At 37.5% G+C, this 13,707-nt stretch overlaps 1 protein-coding gene across 1 annotated transcript in view; it reads left to right on the top strand.

The window, feature by feature from the left end:
- Positions 1–10,523, top strand: part of LOC104155770 (roundabout homolog 2-like) — a 123,481-nt gene extending 112,958 nt beyond the window's left edge. Inside the window, exons 23-25 of the mRNA XM_009702043.1 lie at positions 4,087–4,347; positions 9,070–9,270; positions 10,301–10,523. Coding sequence (XP_009700345.1) covers positions 4,087–4,347; positions 9,070–9,270; positions 10,301–10,302 — 464 coding nt within the window. The 3' untranslated portion in view covers positions 10,303–10,523. The remainder of the gene's footprint in view (positions 1–4,086; positions 4,348–9,069; positions 9,271–10,300) is intronic.
- Positions 10,524–13,707: the final 3,184 nt, after the last annotated feature.

Below are 13,707 nucleotides of genomic sequence, written 5' to 3'. Positions count from 1 at the left end.
CTGTCCTTTCTCTGCCCTTTCCCGTACACATCCTGAGCACTTCCTCCTTGTTAACTGTAACCACGTGGGACAGTGCTAAAGACCTAAGAAACTGTAATATTTAATGCATAGCACACAGATCCCAGACTATGTAAGCATATAAGGGTACAACCTCATGCTTACTTTTGACAGCAATCCACACAAATCCCCTAAAAGCCTGTTTCTTCATTTTCTTTGGTCTAAATTCAGTCTTCCTGTTTGTCTTGCTGTACAACTTGGTTTTTAGCTTCTGCATCCTAAAAGACCATGGAGACAACAGCAAATCCTCAGAGGAAGAATACCTTATGAATCCCTCAGATGATGAAAACCTTCATTCTGAGCTCTCAGTCCACCATAAGAAGCAAATAGGAGGTTTTTAGTTCCAGTGCGCAGGGAATAATTTGTTTTCCTGGAAACAATGTATTCACAAATTGCAAAACAGTGGAATCTGTCATATAGGTGGTGGCACAGTAACTGCATGACATGAAGTTAAAAGCTCTTCCTTAGCTGAACATGATGTTTAAAAGAAACAAAGATGAGGCAGAAGGGAAATATGGTTAGGGGTTAAAAAGCAGAACTAGAACTTAAGACTTCTATTAGCTTTTCCGCTGACTTGCTATCATATATTACAAATCAATTTTTGCTAAAGTAGATCACTGTAGAGAAGATGCTTACCTTCTGATGCTAGAAAGTGGTTCAGAGGCTTATTAAAAGTCACAGTCATTATCACCCCCTGGAAAACAAATCACTGGCACAGGTAGAAAGGGATGTCCTTATACTTGCAGATTCGGTATCTTGCTGCTTTTTCCAGTTGATAATGAGAGACTGTGCCAAAGCTTGACTGGTGCCTGAATCATTTGGCCAATGCTCTGCCTTCTAAAGGAAGGCTGGAGTAATCCCAGGCCAAACATCCATCTTTCTCTTATCAGGCACTCTGATGTCCTACACCTTCTCAATCACAATCCCTCCATTACTAAATCAATAAGACGGTCACCTCCCCACCAATGCACTTATAAATTGCCTTGCAGGTTTGTTAATCCTGACATCAGAGGCTGCAAGGGGTGGTCTGGATGACATCCCACTGGCCTAGTAAGTTACTGGCTCCGTGTCGGTTTGCAGGTGTTTTACCTGGCACCTGGAAGATCATTTGGACAGAAGTACAGTGATAATCAGTGATACCACTCTGGGTATGCTCACTGAAAATCCTACTGAAGTCCCTAAATTTCTAGATTCAAAGCTTCTCTGAAGTGATTGACATGATAGAATGAGTTGGCTTGCCTCTATGTGGTAATAAATACCTGTTAGGGACTGAGACTACTAACTTGTCTGATCCCTGTTACCCCTTTACTAGCGGTCGAAAAGCCAACCATTAACCATCATGTATGTGCATACTTTGAAGTGTGTGGGATTTATCCTATACTTAAATCCAACAGGATTTAAGTTGTAGAGCAAATAGAAAGCCACGTTTCCAAATGAAGCTCTCTTCCAGCTTCCTTTGTTAAAAAGCAAAGTAGGTGTTACTGTGACAATCAGCCTGAGTAAGAAGGTGAAAAAGCAAACGGTTTAGTCAGGTGATGGTTGGCTAGAATAAGTAACGATTCTTACAAATCTTCTCAGACATGTCCAGCACAGTTCAGTAAGTCTGTACTCAGGCCGGAGCCAGCTTGCATTAATTCCATAGGACCTGTAATTCTTCTAGAATTCTGTGAAGCTTCGTTTCAACTCACCCACAGGTCTAAAACAAAGAAGTTTACAAGCATGGCTTTTAATTTAATTTCTATGCATAAGGCAATCATTAGGCCCATTTTGCAGGTGGATAAAAGCAAGAATCAGGTTAGCAGTAGATCTAAGTCTACAGTAATTTCGGGAGTTGCAACTAGCTCTGGAGCATGCAGTACAGTTTAAGTACAAACCGTCTTTCCTTCTCAGTATCTAATTAATAACAACTATTAGATGGCAATTTCTGAAGAAGGGTACTATGTGTTAAGAAGTTTAATACTGCAATAATTTTAACTTTTTTTTTTTTTCCTATGATACTACTTAAAAATTTTGTTTATATTGAACGGTAAATATTTTCTCTTGGAAAATTGCATTGTCAGATGTCACGTTATGACTGTGTTTATCAGATTCAATGCATCTCCATAAAGTGCTTATAAATCATAGCTTCACTGATCTCTATTTCAGATTGCATAAGCAGTTGCCAGTGTTGTGGTTCTGTACATTAGCTGGTTATGATCGCAATAAAATCAATTATAAGAAATGCCGTTTTGGAAGCCAACACTATAAAGCAATTTTAACATTGGCAAGCTCCCATACCCTCCTGCTTCCACCTACAGTAACTCAAGTATAGTCATTGTCATGAAAGGTCACATCTATATTCATAACTGAAAATTTCTCAAATAAATTAGTGCTGAACATAAAGCATACACCAAGCTCACTGACAGATTATTACAAGGCTGTTCTAGCCAGAAGGTAGATATCTTAATCTGGGGTACAGCACTTCAGCTGTGAACGAAGGTATAGGAGCAACATCAGGTACAACTTCTTTCCCTTGTAGACACAAATAACCCACACGTCCTCGTTTAGCTGTAAGAGACAATGTTGACTGGAATGAGATCTCAGCAACTTTGGAAATATTTCTGCCCAATGTAAGAGGTATAAGTATCACCTCTAACAGCAAGAACCTGAAAAAAAAGTCTGTGTAGCATTATATAAAGCCGAATTAGAGACTTCAAAATAAATTTCCTCCAAAGGTCTCCTCACCAATTTATAATATGAGTTTCAGTTTCACTAGAGTTATAAACATCAGACTTCCCTGCAGGCAAAGCAGAGGTTTACTTTTCCATGCCTGTTATTGAGCCACATTTAATTCCGTGATAAACCTTCACAACACTGTAAGATACAAAAAACTAGAAAGCCGAACAGACCCGCATCTAGTGTAAACTAACATAAGTTTAGTGAAGTTAGTGGGGCTGCACAGATTTATTTGGGCTATACGTTGACCAAAACCAGAATTATCAACAAGTGTTCTACGTATAAAATGGGTATCTGATATGGGAGGGTTTTCATTACAATACTAAAAGTGCTTCCTTTTTCTGTTGTTTTGTTTTTGTTGTTTTTTTTTTTAAAAAAATCTAGGCTTTTCTGGACTATTATAAGTCTATCATATAGTTTACATGAAAATCTTACATTTAGAATTATAATTACCCAGATTCTATAATTACCTTGAGTCAAAGACTAATAAACAAAATGTACTTTTGCCTCCACAAATGTGATTAGAAGCTTGATCTTAACATCTTAGCAGTCCAAGTGATAAACTTGAAAAGGACAGGAGTTGTTAGAGACCAGGCAAGCATCTTTCAGTGTTCAGCTGAAATTGTATTTTGATTGATTATATTTGCAAGACTGCTAAACTTAAGAGTGGCCATCCTCTTGTCTGTGAAGACTCTAGCTCTTGGCTGAACTTTCAAATAGTAATTGAATAAATTGCTCACCCGTTGTTTGGTGGTCCCATTTAAACATGCACGTTTCACAGATGTGTTGGTGCTTTTTCAATGATAGTAGGTTTTGTGAATCATTTTTCCCCAAATTTTTGTGGAACTTCATTCATTTTGGTAAAGTTGTGTATTTAGATTTTGAGTTTAAACCTCAAGCTGAAAGTGAAGCCCAAAAATGGGGATGATGAAGCAAGCCCCAGTGTGATGGGGGGAAATTGGCAACTGAGACAGATCAGTTTTTCATAGCCTTTCTTAATTGCTTGCTGTTACTGAAAGAGCCAGCCAGAGGATACCCCGCACAAAATAAATCCTGTGCTTAGAAATGTAAGTCAGGGCTCAGAGCCTATTTATTTTTATGAAAGTTAGAAAGATCTAGCAACACAGTAACCTGAATAAAAAACTAGCGGAAGTGAGAAACACATTTCTGATTAACCTGACATTTCCTCCTTTTAAAATCAGCAAATGAAGTGATTCGTGCCATTTGCAAGAGACTTTTCTTTTCAGCATCAAACAGACCTTCTGTTTCATGTGAAAAAAATTAGTTCATCTAAATCTTATTCACGTTTTTTAGATCTTCCACCACCACCCGACCCGCCCCCTGGTCAGGGTTTAAGGCAGCAAATAGTCCCCGGCCAGCGCGGAGGCTCGGCAGAGAGGAAAGGAAGCTCTCTTGAGAGGCAGCATGCACCGAACGTAGATGAAACAAAGAGCTCCCTGGACCGGCAAGCTAGGACATCACTAGAGTGGCAGCGGCAAACCCAGGAGTGGATAAGCTCTACAGACCGCCAAGAAGATTTCAGGAAAGCCCAACACAAACAAGCCTTCGGATCAGGTGTGTGTGCGCTGCACCGGCCGAGGCAATGAGCTCTCTTGAGAGGCAGCATGCACCGAACGTAGATGAAACAAAGAGCTCCCTGGACCGGCAAGCTAGGACATCACTAGAGTGGCAGCGGCAAACCCAGGAGTGGATAAGCTCTACAGACCGCCAAGAAGATTTCAGGAAAGCCCAACACAAACAAGCCTTCGGATCAGGTGTGTGTGCGCTGCACCGGCCGAGGCAATGCAGATGGCTTCTTGACACTGCTCAGCTTGAGGGGTGCTGTATCTGGCAGGAGTCTAGGATCACCTCCCGCCCCTCTGTGCCAGCATTGGTGAGGCTCAGGCTGGAAAATAAGAAAAGAGAAAGGAAAATGAGAGCTTGGGATCCAAGTGTTTTCCCTCCTGCAACAATGAAATCTCATTAGCACCCGGCTGGATGCATTCTTTACAGTGTTTTGGCAATTAATAATGTTGTCAAGCATAGCGATGGAAAAAACAGGAACCTTTTCAGGCAGGCAGGGAAGGAGAAACAGATTTTTAGAGTATTTTCTGTGAGTTGTATTTACTTATACATACAGGGCCATATTTTCTAGTTCTTTCACCCTGCTTCTAAATTGGCAGCAGTTGGTTTTGCATATCTGCAAGAAGGCTGATCCTTCCCAGCTACTGATATTCCTTCCAGCTGTGTTTAAAACACTATCTTCTCCTTATTCGAGGCTATGACAAAGTAGCATTCATCTCTTAGGCCCAGCAAGATGACAGAGCAGGTTTTCACCTTTATACAGGACCTGCTCATTGCTGAGTGCTGACTTTATCTCCTAAATGGATTTCAGGTCTATAAAAATGTGTGCAGGAGGCGATGCTGAGCTGGAGTTGTAGTTCTACAATATTCACAGATTCCTTTTCTCAGCCTGACCTCCAACAGAAGCTGCTGTTTCAGCTCACACTGTCTATTTTTACCCTCATACTAGGGTATTTTCTTTAACCCACTAATCACATGTTATCCCAGTGCTGATTAGAGTGATACAAGAGGACATTCAAGAAACTTAAAAAAAAAAAAAAAGTATACTGTAAATAGAGCTTTCTGTAGGGGTATGCTATTTCTTCAAATGTATATGTAGCTCCCGCAGTAACATCAGAGGTACTCATATTATCCATCTTTTTCTTGATTTTGTTCTACTATTAATGCTCCTTGTTAATCTAGCACACTAATATCAATGACATTCTGAAAAAAAATAGTAGTATGCAGGCAAACTTGTCACGGGGGCAGTATTTGCTGAATAAAGTCCTCCTAGGAAATATTGCTACCCATATTTAAAATGTAAATATTTTAAATACAATCCATATTTTAAAATGTAACAATAATGGTACCATTAAACCCCCCTAATCTTTCAGCTGTCTAAACAAGTGAGTGGTGGTTGTTCATGTTGTGAAATGATGATATGAAGTTGCAGTTTAAAAATAGTGTGTGAAATTCATTCTACTTGGTGAAATGGCAATTTTAATTACAACGTGCGAGAAATAGGAAATAGCCCAAATATACTTTATACATCTCATTTCTTTATAAAGTATTATTAAGGATGCTTCTCTGACCTGGTTAGCAAGAACTCCTCTCATTTTCCTCTGCTTCATAAGTGTACTAATAGAAGTCAGTTATTCTATGATACAGAGGGTAGACAGGAGTAAAATTCCCATCCTGCAGGACTTGCGTTGATCTGTCCTTAAATTAAAAGAACTTGATCTTGACACTTCCAGTGCCCTACATGAGCATTGAATTTAGGGCTGAAGTGATTACAGGTATCTTCTTGTCAAATTCAGGATGACCAGAGCAACTGCATATCCTTTATGCATGACAAAGGGTTCCTCTAGGAGATATTACAGTTTTACCCTGATGAGAGGGGTTCATAAAGTTTTTGCACAAGGTAGGCTAGAGCTTCATATCTGTCTGTCTTCTCATCCCAGCTTCTGGCACTACAGGTTTCTTGCTCTGTATTATTTTCTCCGGTAGATTTAAAAAAGACTACTCTTGTGTGTGATGCTTGTTTATATTACTAAATTTGGGAGTTTTAATAATATTAATTGTCCGTCTTCCCTTTTCCTTTATTGATGACAAAGATTTCTGGAAATCTATCCTGTCCTAGTTTTCAATGTATTTCCAAAAGTAGTTATTATTAGCTATCAACTTCCAGAAAATAGCTATTATGCAGCTTAGGGGGCTTCATTCAGACGTTACCAAACTGTGAGTGAAATTTTGAAAGCAAGACCTTTGGTTTGAAGTTGAATAGAATAAAAATACCTAATTCTGGGAACCATGTTTCCACTGGTTGCTTTCAGTGTAAACAAGATCACTGAGTTCCTGTCAATGGCTTCACTGTGGAACCACAGTTTCAGCACATCAAATACGACATTCTTAGCTATCACTCTAAAGGAAGCAGTGCTAGATCAAGTTACAATAGTTTTGATAATATTAAAAGCCTTTTGGTTGTCTTATGGGGTATGGAAACATTGTTACACACATATATCCTGATTTCACAGGGGCTAGAATTGTATCTTTAAATTAAAGACTCGGTATTTCAAAAAGAAAGGCATCGGCAAAGCCCACCCATACTTTTTGCAGGCCTGGGGCATGAGGCACTGTTTTGAGTGTTTCATAAATGTGAGCCCAATCTAAGGACTTGAGACAACAACCTTTCATGTGCTAGAACGTTGTGAAAAACTTAGCCTTTATTTTATGTCACAATTGCTTATTTTATGGATTGTATTTATTTCTGAGGGTGCAACAGATAATTTAACACACCATATGCTCTATAATGATAATGCATTTTATATTTATTCATGGTCGTTTTTTCTCAATATTTCATTGAACCCGAAGGAGGCCTTATCCTGAGTCCACAAACTAGAAAAACAAATCAATTGACCATATATGTCATCTTCAAACTCTTTTGCAATGCTAGTGACTTTTCCTTCCATCCTTTAAAAATGTATCTAGCTTTCTGCTAAACTGATTTATGCTGCCTGCTTTATTGCTGCCTTAATGCAAGCTGTTCCATATTTTAGCCAGCCTTTGGAAACCAGGTTTGCATCTGATTCTATTGTTAAGGCTTGATATATAAAGAACAAGTAGCGTAATTTAGGAGGCTATGGCTGTTAAATGCTATTTTACTATGTCTTTTAAGCATTTCTTTATATTTCAGCAAGGACAGCACACGGTCATAGCACGAAGCATTGATAATGCCCTTACCTCCTGCAGCGCAAATATTCTGGTCCCTTGGGCAGGGCCAGAGGGAGATGCTTTGGCAGAGAAAGAAGTCAGCTGCCTGCCGCCTTCTGCGACCGGTTTACCTTACAAATGGGTTCTGTTCAATAGCAGATCACATGGGGAATCCCCGTGTCCTACTCACTTATGGCAGTAGGCACAAAGAGTGAAACCCTGGGTTTCTTCCACAAATTTGTTCTCATTTCGCATTTCCCTAAGTTAATTGTGCCTCTGCTTGAGCAGGCACAAAGGCTTCAGCCTTTGCAAAGGCTTCAAGAGTGTGAATAAAAGCCTTATCTCCTCTTTCTTTCCAACCATCCCCACCTACTTTTCCTTCTGTGTTCGTGCCCTCTGTCAAAGAAAGTCTATTTCTCCTCATCAGGTTGTTTAAGACTGAAGATAATGGGAAAAGCAAAATAAAGAAACCCCTTTCAGCCCAGATTTGCTTTAAAAAATGTAAGATTCAAGCAGGAGATATCCCACTGATTTCAGAAGGGGCAATTCCTGTGTTTGAGGTTAAGCATATATTCTCATATTCTTTCATGAGTCAGACTATTTTTAGCAAGGTCTCTTTCTTCAGCTTCTGAGACAGCAAAAGTGAATCATACAGAGCAAGGAAATAAAATAGTGCTTCTATTTCAGTGTTAAATCAGTGCTGCTGTTTTGCTTCTTAGGTTAGGATTATTACAACAACGTCTCCTGGAAACTCTAATCAGATGTGATGTCTTGTTTTACTTGATACTATTTGAAGACATATGCTTTATTGATATTAATCCTGCTCTCGCAAGCAGTTCATTATTAGAGGTCTTCACAGAGGAAGAAGCCAAGTGAGCAAAAGTAAGCCTTTTGCTCATAATGGAACATGAAACAGGCTGCAGGAAGATTTACTTACCCCAAATATTACTACTACTGCTACTGTGTATAATATAATATTTTCCAATGTAATTCACGACCAGTTAAAAAAAAATCTTCAGTGTACTTTGCATCGTTAGAAATTACTGAGCTGCTGGAAGCTAATTAAATTAGCTGGTATTGTAGTTCTTTATCTAAATTGATTGAGGTAATGTTACCATAATTTAAGCTAAAGAAAAGGAAAAAGTACATTCATGTAGGCTTGAAGCAAAAATCTAATCATAGCTGCATTGTTTTGGAAATTGTATGTGCATCTATTTTTATTAAAGTATCTATGACTCATGATCTAGTACTTCATAATTAATCTAGACTTTTTATAATTAATACAAACTAACTTAGGGGTTTACATGAAAGCAGGATTAAATTCATGTTGATTTCTTTGTCTGTGGGGTACAACACTGAGTTGTGTATTTTCTTAGGTAAAATTACCATGCTGTAAAGCAAGATGAAAGACAGATATCTGAGGGCAGTAATGAATATGATATCCATGTAAGAATGGTTTATTTATTCCTATTTATAGGAATTTCTTTGGTATTTATTTTGTTTCATTTTGTTTTACTTTTCTAGAAGAGGCACTCGTACCATATAGTAAACCCAACTTCCCATCCCCTGGTGGCCACAGCTCTTCAGGAACAGCTTCTTCTAAAGGATCGACCGGACCTAGAAAAGGTGAAGTCTTGCGAGGAGGTCACCAACGCAATACCAGTGACCTTCTCGATGTAGGCTATGTGGGATCAAACAGTCAAGGACAGTTTACTGGTGAATTATGTAAGTTTGTCTCTAGCTACAGTTCAAACTCTCAAATAGACAAAAAGAGAAAAATTATAAATCTGTTGTGAAGAGAGAAGGAAGTTGAGTGCGACAATCAGATTAAATTTTACCCAGATCTTTTTCCCTTCTGAGGTGTTTTGCCTGTGATGACAAAAAAATGAGGTTCTTCTGTTCTTTGGTCTGGACCAGTTCAGATTTGTGTAAGCCATGCCAACGTCATCTACATAGTACATCTTTCAGTGTGTAACGCTAGTCAAACGCTGGGAAAATTGAAAAGAAATTTTAGTAATTTAGAATTTTCTTGGCAAAGTGTAATGTGCTTGTCTTGGAAATGCCATTGGCAATTTTTCTCAGAGGAGTGAATGAAAAGGGTGCTGAATTTATTGGGCGTAGGGGTGATGCCATCTCCTTAACTTTCTGTTGTTTGACGAGCAGTATTCTACTCTTTTTGACCTTAGATGGAGGTCCTCTTTTTTCAATTGCGTAGCCCAGTTTTTCAGTTGTATATTCCGACTCTTTCCTCAACTTACCAGGACTGAGGAATTATTTTCCAAATTTTTTTCTATTATCACTCAGTATCTGTTGAACCTTGTATAAAACCATGTTAATGCTGTGTACGTGATGGTAGTACCAGATGCCAAAAGGTTTGACTCTATTGTTTGAAGAGTACACCAACATCCCAGCTAGCTCAGGCATACTGGTATGCTTACTGGTAAAAGCAATGTAGCTGTTGGCATGTCTGCCTCCTATTTGCTGCAGTCAAACCCTCGGTACCTCCCAACAGTTACTGCTCAGTAGCTTGTAAGAGAGCTAATGGTGATCCACAGATCCTGAAATGTGCTGTCTCAGATATGGTGTTGGCAAGTGCTGAATTGTGGCATCCATCGCTTTTCATCTTAGAAGCAATTAACTCTCTTCTCCCAATCTATTGAATATTCATCCTGTGCTGCAGTAATATTGCCATAGGCTTTGTTTTGTGTTTTTTCTCTTTATTACAACCTCTTTCTCTCTTTGTTTTTCTCTATAGAGTAGTTGAGAAGACACATTGCAAGCTGCTCTGATGGACCATCAGGTCTGAACTCATGGAAGTGATGACACTAAACAGTGCAATGAACATTTTCTTTATTTATGTACTATTAAAAGAACTGTAAATGCAATGTAAAGACACACAGCCACACATATCCCACAGATACTTTACTTGTGTTCTTCTCTTTAATACACCATCCACCTTAAACTATGTCAGGAGTATATCAAAAAGAAAGAAAAAAAAAAAAAGTCACCCCTCCAGGATGAAAAGGATTTCCTTCTGTATATAATTTCTTTTGTTGCATTGCTATGCAAGCTCACCTTCTTTTTAGCTATGTTCATATTCATGTCTGTTTTTACTGGTCTGTTGTACTATATGTGAATTAATAGGCTGTGGTGCCATATATTAACTTTTAATTGTGTGACTTTTATGTTTAAAGTTTGCACTGCAATTTTATTTGGTGATAAGCACAAAACTCTACTCCTCATGACATGAAGAAAAAAGAGACTGAATGTGTGAAGAAGGTTTACGTACCGTAAGCTACTTTGGATGTAAAGGAGTATGTTAGGTGGTTTTCCATTGGGGTGTAGAAATGAGAAAGTGACAGGCAAAACTGATGTCAGTGAAGACGTTAGAGACAGATTTAAATCTTTTAAAAGCAAGCAACATAGTTGCTCTTTCTATTTAAGAAGGGGTCAGAAGTTGGAAGTGTGAGATTAAAGAATGAATATGAAAATTAAAGGTAGCATGAGATGGCCTAGACCCTTTCACTAGAATGATGCCCTTAGTATCTGTTTTTAGCCATCCCATGCCACTAAGTAAAGGAGAAGAAAAGCAAACCTTGCTACAAACAAAAGAACTTAAGGTGTTTCACTAAAGCTGTTTTTATATTGCAGTTTTAAAAGAATTCTTACCATTAATTTCTCCAACCCAAAATATACGACAGAGATTTCCCAGGAGAAACAAACAATATAAACTCAAGGAATACCTAGTAAGTAGTTAAGGATGCAATTTATTATTAAGACATATTCAGGCTGCTTCCAAAATTTGAAATGTCAGAGTATCTTATTTCATCTTTCCAATACATGTGTAATACAATAGAGGATAGAGCTGCACCACTGAAATTCATGACATAAACTGTTTTGATGCAGTCTAAACAAACCTTTGTGTTCTGTTACCTGAAGTCTGCGAGAACTGAAGCTGGATCCACTAAATTTGTAGTAAAATGTTGGAAGGAAAGCAAGGGTCAAATTATTTTCAGCTTGCATTAAGTACATTTCTGGCAATACAATACATCCAGAAAGTTGGATATAAGCAAAGAAAATCTTTGACCTGTGTTTTAGTGAGTGGCTTCAAACCCTACTATGATGAGGAAATGACGCATGTTTATACACTTTTTGAATAAACCAGACTCTGTAAGTGGACATTAATGACAGCATCCTGTCTCTTCATTAATTTTCATGACTTTGTCCAAATCTTCTGTACCTCTCAAATCTCAATGAGTAAATTGTCAAACTTTTCTTAGAATATTGTATGTGGATAGCCCACTCATTTGATGCTTAATTTAAATATTGCATCCTATAGCTTATTTCTGTTAGTTATCTGACCATGAACACAAGTTTCCATTTAAATACCCTTTTCATATAACCAGTCTATGTTGTTTTATATATTGCCTTGGAGCTCACCAGTATTAAGAACACTTTTAGTAATGGCAGAATTTTAGAAAAGTAAATTACAATGCTAAATATGTGTTGCTTTTCATTTCATTAACTTGTTCCATGATAAGATAAAACACTACAGTCATCAACTATAACTCAGCACTATTGAATATTAAAAAAACACTAGTTAACTTCCTTAAGGTCAAGACTCTTATTTAGCAGATTACAAACCAAAAAAGTTGAGGAAAAAAAAGTATGCATTTATTTATATATGTGACCAATGAGTATATGTGATTTTCCTGCTTGTTAAACCATTATAGTTAAAACCATTACTTAAAAATGTGCAAAAATGTCCAAGCAAGATAAAGAAGGCATCATATTTACTTTTTTTTTTTTAAATTTGTTTTCATATTATCATTTGAAGAGAAGACTATTCAGGGTACAATTCAAATTTAATTCTCTGGAAAACATTTAACTCAGTCACTGGTAGATTATTTTTTGTTTTCCTTTTAATTCTAAAGCTTGTGCTGAGCTTTGGTGGAACACCTTACTCACTAGATTATACTCAAAACTCAGTGTCATTAGACGTTGATAAAGCCATCCCAATTGCTTTCAAATACGTGTTTTATCTCTTCCACTGGAAAGTAAATGTGTGTCAGTATTAAAGCTGTGCAGTACCATGATATTCACTAACTTGTCCATCTGCTTCTGTACATTTTTGTTCATTAATAATTTGCTTACAATATTACATAAGGTGTTGTTGTGTATGGCAAAATGTCTCCATTATCTTACAGGTGATGTCTCTTCTTTTTTTTCCTCTCTCTCTTTTCTATACAGTGTACTTCCAATGAACCACAGTACATATTTTTTAAAATGCCATTTAATTTACTATTTTAAAAGAAGTATTCTTCTTTTTTTTAAAAAAAAATTGAAAACATTTATTGTGAATAATGTGTTTAAAGAAAAGGGATGTTGTGGCAGCACTTAGAATTGTTTTTTAATTTGTTTTTTTAAAAAAACCTGTTTATTGGCTACAGTTTGTTCACGAAAAAGTATGACCTCTTAATGTGTTTCATTGGTATTGTTAGTGCAGCAAAGTTTAATTGGCATAAAAAGTTGGTTAATAGTACTGTTGAAGTGTGTATTGTATATTTACTGGGGAAAAAAATAAAACATATTCACATTTCAAATCTATGTTAAAAGACCTTGAGTAAGGAGTCAATATGTGAAAACCCAAACTGGGAAAATCAGGCAATAATAACATAGACTGAGCTATAATCATCACTGTCCACTTACAGGTAACAAGGAACATTTTATGTGCTGGTTTTTGAAGTAAGCTAAGAGCTGTCTTATAAATAGGCCAGTGGTAACCATTGCCTGTCATAGGGATTTCTGTTTAAGGTCCTGTCTATGTTGGGAATAGTTGTACCAATGTAATTACACTGATACAGCTATTCTAGTGACACATCCTCCGTTTGTAGACATACTGTCTCAATGCACAGTAAGGAATGCAAGTGCACAGCTTGCTTTGCTTGAAGCCCATAAAGGAGTGGGCATATAAAACCTGTGTTAGGTGGGTCTGAACCCTTGGACTTGGGGTTTTGTACTGGTGGAGCTACTGCTAACCCAGTACAGAATGCCTCCAGAATGGATAGATAGATGCTGGGTCCATTTTTCTCAATCTTTGCATTGAATATATGCTCAATTTTAAATGCAGGAGGGCTGAAGGACCAAATAGTAAACTGTTAC

The sequence above is a fragment of the Cariama cristata genome, unplaced genomic scaffold (assembly GCF_000690535.1).
Source record: "Cariama cristata isolate BGI_N322 unplaced genomic scaffold, ASM69053v1 scaffold11536, whole genome shotgun sequence".
Lineage (NCBI taxonomy): Eukaryota > Metazoa > Chordata > Aves > Cariamiformes > Cariamidae > Cariama > Cariama cristata.
The sequence above is the reverse complement of the archived record's forward strand: the minus strand, read 5'-3'. Positions and strand labels throughout refer to the sequence as shown.